This window comes from Pteronotus mesoamericanus, unplaced genomic scaffold (genome assembly GCF_021234165.1).
Source record: "Pteronotus mesoamericanus isolate MK-2021 breed Mesoamerican mustached bat unplaced genomic scaffold, CSHL_Meso_final contig_52, whole genome shotgun sequence".
In the NCBI taxonomy this organism is placed as follows: Eukaryota; Metazoa; Chordata; class Mammalia; order Chiroptera; family Mormoopidae; genus Pteronotus; species Pteronotus mesoamericanus.
The window spans coordinates 11,946,403-11,963,480 of NW_026555189.1; the positions used below are offsets into that span (position 1 = coordinate 11,946,403).

General features: G+C 40.3%; 1 protein-coding gene across 3 annotated transcripts in view; it reads right to left on the reverse strand.

Annotated features, from left to right (window-relative positions):
• The window catches only part of TANGO6 (transport and golgi organization 6 homolog), a 133,684-nt gene that overhangs the window by 70,600 nt on the left and 46,006 nt on the right, over positions 1-17,078 (reverse strand). For all 3 annotated transcript variants that reach the window (XM_054579277.1, XM_054579275.1, XM_054579276.1), the window contains 2 exons: positions 10,278-10,793; positions 8,089-8,146 (listed from right to left, as the gene is read on the reverse strand). In XM_054579277.1, the coding sequence (XP_054435252.1) occupies positions 8,089-8,146; positions 10,278-10,793 (574 nt within the window). The remainder of the gene's footprint in view (positions 1-8,088; positions 8,147-10,277; positions 10,794-17,078) is intronic.

The following is a 17,078-nucleotide window of genomic DNA, read 5'->3' on the forward strand; positions in this document are numbered from 1 at the left end:
CACATTGCCAAGTGAGCAAAACCACACACACACACGCAAAGTCAAGCAAACATGAGATCAGCATATTATTGCGTTATAGAAAGAGCTGATTTATAGTGAAACTATTTCCCATAGGCAGGCTGGTTCTCCTACATGTAAGACTATCTGAAAACTCAGGTTTTGTACTGTGGCAGGAACAACGTGGGCACTGGGGTTATTTTCCCCTGTACCAAAAGCATAGTCTTCAGAGCCAGAGAGATTTAAGACTCAAAACTTGATGTTGACGTTTAGTATCTGTGTCACCTTGAGCCAGTTTCTTAACCGTGTCGAGCCTTAGTCCCCTCACCTGATAGACAGGAATAATTCCTGACTTTCAGGGTTGCTGTGACTGGCCCGTCACAGGCACCCGATAAATGCTAACTTCCACAGCATGTACAGCCATGTCTCTTACATGGCAATTATCCAGGGCAATCCTGGAAAGGGAAAATAACAAAGCTTGAAGTAGCCAGTTCATCATCTGCTTACAGGTAAACTACTAAACTGCTAACTGTTCTATGCAAATCTGAATGTAGCAGCCTTTGGCGGATAGTGGAAAACAATGAAGAGATATTCCAAAAATAAAGATAATGTAAAACTCAAATGCTCTGGGCTTTGAAATGCAGTCTCTGACTTGAGAGGAAGGGCATCACATGCGTCACCTGGGCTGCTGGAAGTTAAGGTGTTGTGAGTGGGGGTCCCTGGAAAATGGGTCTTGTGCCAGCTCCGCTGCTCTCCCAGCTTTTGTGACTGTCAGCAAGTCTGTTCTTCATTTATAAAAGGATTATAATATCCGCTTTTATTATATTTCAGCATTGTTGACTGAATTAGATCTTTCTAGGTGATTATGCCTTTTTCAGTTTTAATAAATATTATTGATAATCACAATAATATCTTTTTTTTTTAAAGCACAACAATAGGGCCAATTTATACCATTATTTGAAGTTCTAGAGAAGTGATACAGTGTATTGAAAAAGAAAAAAGGAGATTTGGAGGCCAAACAAAAGGTTCAAATTATTTGCAATGTAATCTTGGAAAAGGGATTTAACCTAAAGCTCAGAATCTTTAGCTATAAAATGGGAATATCTCATATCATATCCAAAAATTACCTCAAAATGGATCACAGACCTAAATGTAAGAGTTAAAACTATACAACTCTTCAAAGACTACAAAGAGGTAAATCTTTACTATCTTGGGTTAGGCAATGATTTCTTAGAAATTACACCAAAAGTGTAAGCAATAAACGAGACTATTGATAAGGTGGACTTCATCAAAACAAAAACATTTTGTGCTTTAAATGACATCACTAGCGAGAGAAGAGACAACCCACAGAATGGCAGAAAATATTTGCAACTCATACACTTGATTAAAATACCTGTTTCCAGAATATATAAAGAACTCTTACAACTCAATAATAATAAAAAAAATAATAATCCAATTTTAAAAATAGGTGAAGAATCTAAAAAGACATTTCTCCAAAGAAAAAATACAAATGGACGATAAGCTCATAAAAAGATGCTCAGTGTCATCAGTCATTAGAGAAATGCAAATCAAAATCACAGTGAGATACCACTGCCTACCCACTAAGATGGGAGTCCAACACGCAGACACTAACAAGTATTGACAAGGATGCAGAGAAACTGGAACCCTCATACACTGCTGATGGAAAAGAAAAATGGTGCAGCAACTTTGAAAAACAGTTTGGCAGTTCCTCAGAAGGTTAAATATAGTTACTATGTGACCCAGCAATTCTACCTGTGGGTATATACCAAGGAGAAATGAAAACATGTGTCCACATAGCAACTTGTACATAAATATTCATAACAGCATTATTCATTACAGTTAAAAGTGAAAGCAACCCAAATGAACTGATGAACAGATAAACTATATCCTTAGTTAATACAATGAAATGTTTTTCAGCTTTAAGAAGTAACGAAGTACCAATGATTGCTACAACATGAATGAACCTCAAAAACATTACGTTAAGAAAAGGTCACACATTGTATGATTCTATTTATATGAAATGCCCAGGATAAGCAAACCCATAGAAACAGAAAGTAGATTAGTGGTTGCCAGAGGTAGGGAGAGCAGGAAATGTAAAGTGACTGATAATAGATACCGGGTTTCTTGTTTGAAACGACGAAAAAGTTCTAAAATTAAATAATGGTGATAGCTGCACAACTCTCTAAGTATACTAAGAATCACTGAATTGCACGTTTTAAATGGACGAATTTTAGGTATGTAAATTGTATCTTGAATAAGAAGTTTAAAAATGGTGGTAATGCCTACTTCCCAGAACTACTTCAAGAATTTACTGAGATAGCATATATGAGAGACACTTGCTAAATGCTCATTTGTTAATTACGTGGTATAGAAACCAGGTCAGGACATAAAAGAAATCTTCCCATTTGAAGGACATAAATGGAGATAATAAACTTCACAGGGCTGCATTCCAAATTTCAATGCCAGATCCAATTAGATGGTCCTTCAAGGGGTAGAATTATTTGCCGTTAATGGTTTCCCAACGTACTTTATTTGAGGTAGAAATCCGAGAATGAGATAGGAGTTCAGTCTCTGACAAGTTAAGATTTGTAAACCTGCTCAGTTGAAACGCTGTAAAAACAATTTCACCTTGTGTCTACCTTCCCCCCTCGTGGGCCTTTTGCCTTCCCTTTCCTTGGCTCTTTTGTCAGAGATGAAACTGAAAGGAAGAGTTAGTGGATCTGTTTGGGCATGTCAAGATGTCTAGATTCTCTTCACTACACACACTGACTTACTTTCACCTCCCATGCTTGGCTCAGGGCCTATGGGTTTTTTGTTTTATTTTGTTTCGTCTTGGCAGGGCGGAGGTTCTGTCCCTTTTTCAATGAGCCTGGTAGTTTTATCCAAAGACCCTTTGACACCGATAGAAACCACTTGGAATCCTGAAATACATCTGTCTCTGGTGTTGCTTTCAGTATGTCCTTTAATAATTGAAGATGGCCGAGAGGACTCATGAGCAGATGCACAGTATGATACATAACTTGGCTATAATATCATATTTGAAGGTTATCACTATTTTTTTATCACATTCTTTACTAAACACCTATTTCAAAATTGAAATTTGAGAATGCCCAAATCATTGAATATACATTATGGGATTCTCAAGGACATATTTTAACTCCAATTTTGGAAGAGAGAAGGACTTCCACTTCTTAGCTTATATAATACTTTCTTGTCACTTAAAATTGTTTTAAACAATGGAAAGAAGAATATATAAGGAACCTAAAACAGGGAGACACTTAACGGCGATAGTCTGAGAGTAAGTCTTCCATTTAGAAACTCTCGATTGTCACTGGAACGCAGCAACGTGGTATACAATTCTCCACCTGCAGAGGCTCCTACTGAGTACCTGGGGGCAGCTGCTGTGATAACTAAATCAACCCTCACTTTTGTACCAGGGCTAAAAGGAGATGCAGGCAATCTTTCATAAAATTAACATTTAATTCACAGGGAATTTAGTTCTGAGGTTGTTGTGACAGACAGATAATACACACATACAAAATTCCTCCATCAGGCATCAATAAATATCTATCTGTTGAATGAATGAGCTTATTTTATTCCCCTCTGCTCTATGCTGAGATGGCAAAGTTGGTAAGAAATTACGAAAGAAATCTAAAATACCAATACATTCAGCAAAAGGTATACTGTAACTTTCACATGGAGCCATTTAGGCAGCCTAGAACAGGAAACCATTAAACACATCCACTCACACACACAGTCTCCCCAACTAATGCTGCTCAAGCCATAGCTAAGCACTCCTAATACTGCAGGACATTTACAAGTGGGCTGGTCTTGTCTGACAGGAAGTCCTGAATGGCTTAGCTCCTGGAGCCCTTTAGGCCTGGGCAAAGAGCATTGGCAATGCAGGTGGGAAAATTCAGTTCTTTCTTTTCGTAATGGGAAATTCACCTAAGGCCTTGGTCTTTAAGTGTATGTTACAAACACCAAAAACATCAATTAATTCAAACTTGTCCATGGAGGGGAGCTGAGAACTGAAATTACACCTCTACCTCCCATGTTCTTCATCACCAAATTAGCTACTAACTGATTAGCACACCAATTAAAATTACTAAATACAAACACAAAACCAACAGTTGTGATTTTTATAGCAGACCCTAGGGGCTAATGAGCTCAATGGGTTAATCAGCTAAGAAGCTTGTTCCAAACAGCAATGTTGCCACATTAGAATGACACACTGAGGTTTCCCAAACCCCAGCCTCCCTCCCCCCCCCCGCAAAAAAAATCAGTGAGAAACACCTCCTTCACACTATTATAGTTTCTCGGGAACAGTACAGGATGACTTGTTTCCTGAGACTTATTAATTACAGGCACTTTAATTATAGGCACTTCATTGATTTATTTAATTCCCATGAGTACCATTATTGTCATGTGGCTTCCTGAGCCCTATCAGGACCCCAGACTTATCTCAATTCCTAGACTCTTTGGCCTCTCAGCTGCAGGGAATTACTTTCTCTTTTGAAACCTTGACTCTTTCAGCTTCTTTTCTCATGTAGTTGTCCTTTAACCTCTTTGGGTGATCAATTTGCGTCCTTTGAAGAATTTTCTTTTTGCTTTTTAACCTAGTCACAACAACTCAACATTAAAATGTTTTGTATATAGTAGGAGCACAATAGATGTTTTTTGAATAAAGAATAAATCCCAAGGCTCAGGCCTTCATCCCTGTATATTTCCCCCTAAGTCCTCTTTCTTAAGCTTCAACTACTAGATCTGTATGGAGTCAATTTTACCCAAATTATGCCAAGAGATAAGTAGCCAGGAAGGACCTGTACGTGCCTTTGTGCCCACAGAGAACCTTGCCTTTTGCAGGTGATCAACGTGAAGGACTGCATCACTGGCTTCAGGGCTTCGCTGCTCCTTGCACCTGTGCCCTTTACTCTGACCTGGCAGCTCATCCCACTAGAGGGACAGGGTCTATTTCTCCACCACGTGACTTGCTTTAGTCAACAGAATGAGGCAGAAGTGACAAGATTACAGTTCAAAACTTATGCCTGAAGAGGCCTCTGGAGCTTATTCTTGCTCTCTTACATTGCTGGCATCGCCACGGGAACATGCCCTGGTAGGCCATCGGTCCAGGGATGACCGGAATGGGTTTAGCGTGGCCACCACAGCTGAGTGACAGGCTTCCAGGGAGAAGCAGAGCTGCTGAACCAAGCCCACCCTGGGTCAGCTGAGCCACACGGGTCTATAGATGTGTGAATGGTGATAAGTGATTGTGTTTTAAGCTACTGAGTGTTGGGATAGATGGCCATGTAGCAATAACTGATAGAATCTGCCTGCCTACTCAAGCTTTAGATCCGAGAAGTTACACAGATCACCATATCATTACCTAGCAATCCAACAGGGGAAGTACAGTGGTCCCCCCTTATCGGCAGGTTTGCCTTCCCTGGTTTCAGTTACTGCGATCAACCGTGGCCCAAAAATATTAAATGAAAAATTCCAGAATTAAACAAATCATACGTTTTAAATTGCTCGCTGTGCTGAGCAGCACGGTGAAATCTCACGCCGTAGTGTCCCATCCCACCCAGGACGCGAATCGCCCCGTTGTCCCGCGCACCCACGCGGTATGCACTGCCTGCGCGGTAGTCACTTCGTAGCCACCTTGGTTATCAGGTATCAGATCGCCTGTCATGCTATCACAGGGCTTGTGTTTCAAGTTGCCCTTATTTCACTTAATAGTGGCCCCAAAGCCTAAGAGTAGTGATGCTGGCAATCTGGACACATCCAGGCGAAGGGGTAAAAGTACTTCTTATAAGTGAAAAGATCAAAGTTCTCAAATTAATAAGGAAGAGAAAAAAATCATATGCTGAAGTAAAAAACAAATCTTCTATCCCTGAAATTGTGAAGAAGGAAAAAGAAAGTTGAGCTAGTTTTGCTCTTGCACCTCAAACTGCAAGTTACAGTCATGATACCTAATAAGTGCTCAGTCAAGACAGAAAGGTATTAAATTTGTGGGTGGAAGAAATGAGGAGAAAAATGTGTTCTGGCTGAGAGCAACATGTTGTGCCAGAAAGCTTTGAGCCTACAGAAAGACTTCACCAAGTGACCTTCCAAAACAAGTGACACCAAGCAATTTACTACAAGTGAGAAATAGTTACACAGACTCAGGAACAGGTTTGGCCTAAATAATATAAAAATTACTGAAAAGGCTGTGTCTGCCAATGAGGAAGATGCTGCCACATTTCCGGCAGAGTTGAAGTTGATTGGAGTTCAGATACCTACTGGGGGCCTTGGAACATATCACGTGCAGATGAGGGGGTACTACTGTTCCATACAATTCACTGATTTAAAGTGTACAATTCAGTGGCCCCTAGCTTATTCACAGAGTTGGGCGGCTGTCACCATAATCAATTCTAGAATGTTTTCATCACCCCAGGAAAAACCCCATGCCCTTTAGCTATCATCTCCCAACCCTTTCTCCCCTGCCCCCAGCCTTAGGCAACTACTAATCTAGTTGCTGTCTACATAAACGCCTGTTCTAGACATTTTGCAGCCGTGTCCAAAGTTTGGGTGTCTCTGGGCCACACTGGAAGAAGGAAGAGTTGTCTTGGGCTACACGTTACATACACAGACACTAACAAAAGCTGATGGGCAAAAGAATGTTTTAAGTAAATTTACAATTTTGTGTTGGGCCGCATTCATAGCTGTTCTGGGCCACATGTGGACTGCGGGGCTGTGGGTTGGACACCCCTGAAAGTTACCATAAAATATGTGGTGGTGTTTTTTTTAAGATTATTTATTTATTTATTTATTTTTTAGAGAGAGGGTATGGGAGGGAGAAAGACAGGGAGAGAAATATTGATGTGCAAGAGATACATTAATCTGTTGCTTCTTGCATGCCCCTAACCGGAGACCTGACCTGCATCCCAAGCATGTGCCCTGACTGGGAATTGAACCAGCAATCTTTTGGTTTGCAGGCCAGCACTCAAGCCACTGAGCTATACCAGCCAGGGCAAAAACGTGTTTTTTGGTGACTGACTTCTTTCACTTAACAATGTTTTCAAGGTTCATCCATGTTATAGCATGTTTCATTAATTAAATTTTTAATGGCCAAATAACATTCTGTTGTATGTACACACCATATTTTGTTTACCCATTCAGCAGCTGATGAACATTTGTGTTGTTTCCACCTTTTGGCTATTAGGAACACTCATGTACAAGTTTTTACGTGGACGTATGTTTTCATTTCTCTTGGGTATATTACTAGGAGTGTAACTGCTCAAGTGGTAACTCTACATGTATCTTTTCAGGGGACAGCCAGACTGTTTTCCAAAGTAGTGTACAATTTTGCATTCCTATTTAGGTTCCTTTTACAAGTAAGAATTTGGGGCCCAGAGGGATGAAGTAATTTGCCAGAGTTCATCTAGCTGAGAAGCAGGGAATGGGAGACGCATCCAGGCGCTCCATCCACAGAGCCCTGGCTCTTGGTGACTGTGTTCCACTGATGGAGCTAAGAGACACCGTGAGTTTATTCTACCCATCTTACCATGCTGGCCTCTTGACCTTTTGGGTGTCTAATTCTCTACCCTCCATTTCATGAGGCCCCTCTCTAGATCTGGGATCCAAAAATGAATAGAGATGTGGAGAACAACAAAGAATCACAAAAGAGAAATAAAAGTATTGCGAAAAGTGTTTTGAAGAAACATTAAATACCCTGAGATTATTTGAGTTTAAAGAGAGAACAAAGGTGCATACTGACAATAGTCAAATACATAAAAGGTTAATGTAATAAGAGCTCATATGTGAGGCATTCTTTATCTCCTTGAATTACAAGAAGTGGGATTTTGTCCAGAGAATAAGTAAACGTAAATAAAGACCTCCTCACCATTATGACACATTGAAACTGTGTAAGGACCCTTTGGGAAACCCTCCAGGAATTTTAAATCAAGTCACACGTAGGTGGCAGGATGATGGACAGAATGATAAGCAGTCCTGTGGCTCCACGACCTGAGAGATTTTGAGCGAACATACGTGATAGACAGACTCAAAGTCCTTAAACCAGGACTAACTTACCCTGGATAGCAGACAGATATACAAAGGCATCTTCATGCTCCAAGTTCTCCAAGAATACCTGGAACCACAAAATAAAGCAGCGATATGACTCAAAAGAGCAAGCAGGATTGAGACCCTGATAGCAGCCTCACAAAAATAAATGCTTTTCTTCTTATTTGTCTTCGCTAGCTAGACATTGGTCTGACTTTAAAGTCTTATGGAGAAAACAATACTTAAGTTTGAAGTCCCATTTTATAATAGCTAAAGAAGGCAGTGTTAAGAGAAGTAGTCAAGTATACACCAGGAGTAGGCTCAGAAACCAAAGTCTGGAGGAAAAGTCCTCAATACTTTTCCCGTCACAGCCCATGGTGGACAACATTCTCAAATATGATGTGACAGACTACAGGCAATGACACACAAAAGGCCAGGTTTGGGGTTATATCCAGCTGATCGTGCATTTATTGTAATTTGATCCTTCTCTCTCGCACTCAGAAAGCATATAGAAATACAAGTGAGAGACAGAAATGTTATTATTGGGATACCTTTAAATCTGTTCTAATTTATTTTTAAAAATCTTTTCCAAATTTGAGCACTTCAGTTGACATTAGTAACAAATTACTCTCAGTGCATCTCACAATTTAGGAACCCACCAGGGCGTATCAACCACTGTGGGTCCTGCTTGTCCAGAAGGTATGACAGTGACACGTGAGGTTTGGGCCCTAACACGAGAGCGAGAGAGACAGTGGCCATGTGCCATGTTCCTCCTGCTCGGCGTCTAGGGGAAGCAGGGTGACTGTCCCATATGGAGTGGTGCGTCCTTTGCTGGCACAGCAATTCGTGGTATCGACTTGATGCTGTTGCTGGTCTCCACACACGCAGCGCGTTAGGGAGAGCCTACGACTAGACTAGTTCGTTGGGAAGATGGCCAGGTTGGAAGAGGTGGGGATCATGTAGGAAGTAAAGGAAGCTTAATCCAGGGTAGCAGCTGTGGGAAATATTTCCAAATGTTTCTTGGAAAAAAAACAATTGACGGGACTTTGATGACCTATTATGTACAGCAGATGAAGATTAAATAAGTTTAAAAGATTCCATAGACGTTCATTCCATTCGACATCTAAATAGGAGTGTGAAGGGGTATTGTTAATGATTACTCAAAAAATATATATATAACTTGAGGTTTTCAGCAACATTTTAATGACAACAAATCCTTCACACATTTCCATTCCTCACTTTTCTCATCTGTAACGAGGGGGGAACAGTACCAATACTGCAGCTGTTGTGAGGTCTACAGACAATGTCTGAAAGGCATAGGCCTGGCTCAATAAATAGCAGTTATTATTACACTGTTGATTCTAGTACTTTAGTAACTAAAAATAAATGTTTCCAATCAGAATTATAATTTAGTCTAATGGCTAAACTATACGGAAGAGATCACAGCAACAACAGCCAACCTTTATTTGGTGCTCATAATGTGCCTATCATGAAAATTAGAGCTTTACATGGATGATTTTATTTTAAATCTTTCAACATAAAGTAGGCCCTTACTTTACAGACATAGAAATCGAGACTCAGAAAGTTTAAGTGACTTGTCCAAAAAATGGATCTGGAATTTGGTCAGTAGTTTCTAAATCATTTACTCTTCACCCACACTGAGGCAGGATAATTTCCACAAAGGGAAAAGATCCCCAGCTAAGCATATATGTTCTTCCACAAAGATCTATGATGTGAAAGACAACTTTTTCACTGTGATGGAGGTGGAAGTGGGGAGGAGGCCCAGGTCTGCCCAGTGCCTCTCCGAGAGGTGCCCCGAGAAAACAGGCAGCTTATCTGGCTGGGTCACAGTGGTGAAAGTGAATCTATTTGCCAGAAAAATACTTTCCCATCTCTGGGAACCTGGTCGTGCTGTTCCATCCCCTCTTGTTCCACATGCGCAAACTTTACTAGTTTGTTAAGGCCATATCAAGATCTTCTCCTTCCGTATTTCAGCTCTCTCCTTTTCCTGACGTCCACAGCATTTCTTGCTGTAAAAATTCTGGTGCTCTCTTCATGTTCAATTTAGCCTTGTGTGTTATCTAGCTCTTTCCTGTGTCTAAGTTGCCTCCCCAGAACAATTACATGTTCCCTGAGAGTATCCAGGACAGGGCACGAGACAGTCAGCTCCTGGAAGGCTGCCCCGCCCCGCGTATGTGTTTCCAGTGTGTTCTACTCACCTTGAGAAGCTTCTCCTGCACCTCCAGGGCTCTTGCTTCTCTCTGCTCTATCCAGCGAGAAAGAGTTCTCAGGGCAGCAGCCCGGGTTGGAATTTGAGGATCATAAGCGGATAGAAGAACTTCCTGGAGCTCTTCTGTGGTTACGCTTCCAGATTTCTGGCTTGAGGTAGTGCTGGGCTCACTGCCCTCCTGAGGACTGAGTGGTGCACTAGATTCCAGGCCAGTGTGGTTGGATTTCTCATGGCTTTGCTGTTGTTCGAGGTGGCTATGGGATGCATCAGTGTGTCCTTCATGGCTGGTTTGTTGCTGCTCTTCTCTTCCCCGCTCTGGATCCTTTTTGTTCAGGGCACTCTGGGCAGCCGCACTGACAGCCTCGGTAGAAAAGGCCCCATGGGTGGAGATGGTGATGCGGAGGTCCGCAGCGAGTTCCTGGATGACAGGGTCCGGGTACATGTTGGAGACCTTCTCCAACAGTGGCAGCAGTTGCTTCAGGACAGCAAAATCACTTGATTTCAACTACAAAACGCAATGAAAAATGGCAAACCCACATTAAAGTAGCAGACATTAACATGGCTTGAATCTAAGGCAACAAACATATCCTGAGTAAAAGGCTCAGGGAGCAAATCTTGTTCCTGGTGTAATCAGCAGGTAGCCTGAGCCTGGCACCAATGACCACTGTTGAATAATTACAACAAAAAACATCTATTGAATACGTACCATGTATAGGTACTTTTCTAAGTTAAAAAAAACACATCAGTAATGAGTATTATTACTCCTAATTTTTACAGTCTGATGAACAGGACATGGGATCTTATGGTTTCAATTTGCATTAGCCAGACGAACAGCGCTGTTAAGCGTCCTTCCATGTTTACTGACTGTCTGCACTTCTTCCTCTGCAAACAGCCTGGTTACACCCTTTGTATCCACTTACCCATTAAACTGTTTGTCTCTACAGCTATTCTTACCAAATCCAATTTTAATATTCGATCATTTGATAAAATTCTTCTCCAGATTATTGTTATTTTTGACTTTCATTATATTTTTTATTTTTACATATCTACAGCCATAAAAAGATGAATTCATACTAGCGAAGTACTTAGTGCTTGACACATAGTAAGTACTACATAAGTGTTTTAAAAATGTGATGAACAAACAAAAACATACATATTTGTATCTCTATGATCTAGTTACAGTTATTATCTCCTTTTTAAACAGGAGGAAACTGAGGCACAGAACACGTAAGCAACACATCCAAGGTCACACAACTCAGAGACGGTAAGATGTGAACTCAATAAGTCTGGCTCCAGAGTCCATACGCTTACCCAGTACCCTACACGGCCTCACCTGAACAAACAAAGCTGTAATCTAAAGTGGCTGGTTAGCATATGATGGCACCATAGGTCTGGAAAGGAATGGGACAATAATTGGCAAAAGGGAATTCATCCTAGAAAATACAAGTGAAAACTACGTAAGATTTTATTTTTCCCAGAAGCTTTGTTTTAATAATGCCATACGCCTTACTAGGAAAGGTACATGTGCAGTCAGTGAAGAAAACAAGAATCAGTAGTAATCTTTTTCTGTTTGAAAATGCTGGAAAAATTATCATATGAGGCTCCCTGAGTCCCTGATAACTGGAAAACCTTGCAGGTTTTAAACCCTTGTTAGAATAAGGCGGGGTATTTATTACCTGTTCATTCACTGGTTTCATTATTCAACCAACCACCCAATTAACCAACTAACTTTTTGTAGGACCTATAAAATGTTCTCATATTATACTGTAAGTCCACAGAGTTGTTACTGTTCACTTTCCCTACCACTTTCTTCCAAAGTAATTGAAAACTTGAGGCACATGACAAGTTTGTGCATGTAGAATATCACCGTACATTCCCCTCAGCATTCTTTGTTTAAACAATTAAAAACTAATACAAAATTGGCATAAGGTAGAATTTCTAGTTCTGTAACATGTGTCAGCTTATCTTCATGTGTAAAATAGCTGACCATTCCTGTGTTACTATATCTTAAGGAGGAGAGTATGTATGTCTACAGTAAAGGTATATGTTATCTAAGAAAAATGTCGATTTTATCAGGAATCTATGTGGAACTGGAAAAGACCTTTTAGAATAATTTTGCTAGTGTCATCATTAGGCTAGACTTCATTCAGTACCTCTGTAGTGTCATGGGCCTGTTTTTTTCTTTAAGCATCTGAAATGGGAATATTTACTTATATCTACAGTACATGGACTCTTTTTCACTTCTGTTATTTACAATTTCTCAAAAATAAACAAAAAGACAAATGGAACTGAATAGAAAGCCCAGAGATAGATCTACATAATTACAGTCAACCGATACAGATCTTTGACAAAAAAAGCAAAGGCAATACAGTGAAGAAAAGACTTTTGAACAAATGGGGATGAACAATTGGACATTCATGTGGAAGGAAGGAAGGAAGGAAGGAAGGAAAGAAGGAAAAGAAAAAGAAGGAAAGGGAAGGAAGAAGAACCTAGACACAGACCTTACACTATCACAAAAATTTACTCAAAATAGATCATAGACTAAATGCGAAATGCAAAAGTATAAAGTTCCTACAATATAATATAGGAGAAAAATGTAGATGACCTTGGGTATGGTGATGACTTTTTTTCAGTTAAATATCCAAGAAAAGAAACCCATGAAAGAAATAATTGATAAGCTGGACTTCATTAAAATTAAAAACTGCTCTTCAAAAGACAATGTCAAGAAAAAGAGAAGATGAGCCACAGACTAGGAGGAAATATTTCCAAAACACACATCTGATAAAGAACGGTTATCCAAAATATACAAAGAACTCTTAAAAGTCAACAATAAGAAAACAAACAACTCAATTAAAAATGGGCAAAAGACCTGCAAAGACATCTCGCCAGAGAAGATACACATATACACAGCACACCAAATCCTATGCCATCAAGGAACTGTAAGTTAAAACAACAATGAGATACCACTACATACCTACTAGAACAACTAAAATCCAAAACAACACCAAATGCTGGCAAGAACGTGGAACAACAGTAACTTGCATACATTGCTGGCGGGAATGCAAAATGGTCCAGCCACTTGCAAGACAGTTTGGCAATTCCTTATAAAACTAAACATATTCTTATCATATGCTCCAGCAACCATGCTCCTTGTATTTGCCCAAATGAGTTGAAAACTTATCCTAAAACCTACACAGAGATATTTATAGCAGCTTTATTCATAACTGCCAAAACTTGGAAGCAACCAGGATATCTTTCAGTAGATGAATGGGTAAGTAAATTGTAGTTCATTCACACAATGAAATATTATTTAGCATTAAAAAGAAATGGGCTATCAAATGACAAAAGACATGGAGGAGCTTTAAACACACATGACTAAGCAAAAGAAGTCAGTCTGGAAAGGCTGCATGGTATATGACTCCAACTATATAACGTTCTGGAAAAGGCCAAACTGTGGAGACAGTAGAAAGATCAGTGGCTGTCAGGGGTTGGAGGATGGAGCAAGCAGAGCACTGAGGATTTTTAGGACAGTGAAACCGTTATATATGTCATTATACATTTGTCAAAATCCAGAGTGTACAACACCATAAGTGAACTTTAATGTAAACTATAAACTCTGGGTGATGAGGACAGGTCAATGCACATTCATCGACCGCAACAAGCGCACCACTCTGTTACAGGATGTTGACAGCGGGGGAGGCAAGGGAATGGGAACCTCTCTACTTCCTGCTCAACTTTTCTGCACACCTAAAACTGCTCTAAAAATCACCTATTAAAAAAATTCTGTTCTCCTTGTTTTCAAACTTCTTAGTCATGGGAAGATTCGCCTTATTAAACTGGGTAACTTTTCTAATCACCATGGGCAGGTACATGGATTCTAAATCAAATAATTGGTAAGGCAATTAAAGCAATGCATACTCTCAGCTCCACAAGCCTACAGGTTTCCCACTATTAGAATGAGAGAAATCTAAGACTACAGGTGCCAACTATTTGTTTCATAAATATTAAAAAACAGTTCCAAGGTGTAAAGTAATAGTCACTTAATCAGTAGATGAGGAAACTGAAGCATTAAACAGTTAATTACTCTCCAAGGGCCATCAAGGGCTACCATCAAAACTGGGAGCTGCCCATGGGGCCCTTGCTCTGCTCCTGTCACTGCTCCCCAGCACAGCCTCAGGCCTCTGTGTAGAAGCCCCGAGGCCTGCAGAAGCAGCCCGCAGGTGCCTTTACCTGGCTGCCTCTCCGCAGAGTTCCTGCTTCAGGAAGGGAGTGAGTAGAGCTGTGTCAGCCCACATCTATGATTTCCTGCAGGGCGTTAGAAGTGAACGAGTTAGATAGTGAGTTGTTCTAAACTTCTGCAAGTTTTCAGTTTGAGAACTAGGAACTGGAACGGGACTGGTGGGGCCAAGACTGAGGGTGGTGAGAAGCTGCTTCTAAGGGAAGCAGATGAGAAAGGGCAGGAAGCCCAAAGGAAGGAACTGCACACTGAGCCCCACCTGAGGCTTTACAAAGCCGCCCTGTGGGGCAGGCATACTCTCATCCCACCTTAACCTGCTCCAGCGAGAACTGTTAGGGGAGAATCCCAGGGACTCTTCCAGCAATAAAATTCTGACCTAAAAATTCCTAATTCTGAAAAATACTCACATTTACTCTTTGTGTTCTGATTTCTATATATCACTTTTGTTTCTTCAGGTATTTAGCTGACCAGTCTACGTGTCTAGATCCTTATTTACATAATGGCACTGAATTTATTTACCAGTGGTGTTTTTACTTTTGTCCTTAGTCAGCATGCAGTATGCCCTGTTTTATGCTGAGCTGTACATAGACACACATAAGACATAAAAATAAGAATCTTTTTTAAAAAGTAACTAAGAATTCATCAGCTTAATCACAGCCACTAGAAGGTATGCTCCATGAGGGCAAAGAGGTGCTTGATAAACATTTCTTGAATGAGTTCACTCTACTCTCAGAAAATGTGGTATGAGATTTCAAGATCTGGGTTCAAGTCCCAGCCCTACCACCTGAGCCTCAAAGCTCCGAGGACCCGACAGGCCAGGGAATATCAGGGAGAAACCACTCCCTGAGGGGACAGGGAAGTTACCAACATCATACTATTTTTACTGATGGTCCATCCTGAAATTTAGAAAATGAGTTTGGAATTACAGTTGTCTTAAGCCTACAACTTAAGCCTAATTAAATCCTCTTCCCAGACATTATATTCTAATAATCACCTTAATTACCTAAATTAGAAAGGAAAAAAAGAAAGGCTCAAATGCTCTTAGATACTGTTTCATTAGTTAAAACAATGAATCCTAATTAGGAATAGGTGCAGTATAATCGTCTAGACTCTGAAGCTAAAAAACCTAAGCCTGACAGTGATTATCCGAAAACATAACTCAGCACCGTGACCTTTTCCCCAACACAATGACAGAAAACCCAGCATTACTCCAGAAGCCACTTAGAAATCCATGAATCAAACAGGAAAAAAAAAAGTACTAGATGTAGGGCAAAAGTATAGGGGTGACGTGTTTAAAGTTCACTTAAGCAATTGCAAAGTCAGGGGAATGAATCCAGGATGTCATCGGTGAGTCAGGATGCCTCATGGAAGGGCAGGGACAGGTAAGGGATGTACATTTACATAATCATGTGAGTCTCTCTTAGGACATTACTAATTTACACAGTCAGTCCCAAACAATGGGCTTTTAGAAAGGGAAATGAAAATTTCTATGTTCTATGTTTCTATTTGGGTTACAATTTGCAATGGTAAGTGTTAAATAAGTGGGAAGAAAAGCAAAAAAAAAAAAAAAAAAAAAAAAATCATGCTCTCAACTTATAGAAACAAAGACTATTCAAATTAATACTCAACCACAAAAATAAAAACCAATCAGGCCAACTTAATCCAGTAACAATTCAACTGAATAAAAACTATTGCATTGGTGAACTCCTCCTTCGTAGTTCTATCAGCAAGGATATAATAGAACCCTAGAAACTGAACCAAAAATTTTTTTTCAAGCTATATGGTAAATATCAAATCAGGAGTAAGAATTAAATCTGCCAAGAAATGGGCTTCATGTTAAAAACAGGCTCAAATAAAATTTCTTTTCTCCTGAAGGACAGGCCAGAGATGGGAAATTCCAACATATGAAGAATCAGTATCAAATTTGAATCCTCAAACTCAAAAATCCATTCCCAAAGGGTTCTCTACTCATTGCTAAGAGCTATAGCTAGTCTGATTTCAGGTTGGATTTCATAATACTTGCTCTAGGCCCATTCTGCCTTCTTGTAGTCTCCTAACCTAATGTGGTAGATAATTAACGAGTGCCTACCTTTCCACCTTGTCTGGCACTAACTTTGACCCTAGGTCTCTACATTTCAGCTGTATCAGCCTTCTGTCAGGGTCTGAAGTAATCCAAGCTCTTTCCTGCTTCCCAGGCTTTGCACAGGATGTTTTCTTTAATTGAAGGAGTTTCCTCCATCCGTACCACACACTTCCAAATTCTTATCCATCGTTCAAGTCTTACCTTACACTCACACTTCCTCAGTAGACACCTTCCCAGCCTGGGCTGGAGGTTGGATGCTATGTTCTCTTGGTACCCTCCACTTCTCTTCTGAGGTACTTCATGCAAATCTAAGTGTATTGTTTGAATAGTTATTTGGTATCTGACTCCCTTACTGGACTGCAAGCCTCATGAGGGTAGAGACCATGTCTCCATTGTCCACTGTTGTATTCCCGGCACCTGAGCTCAGTATCTGGCACAGAGCAAATACGCAGTAAATATTTCTTGAGTGA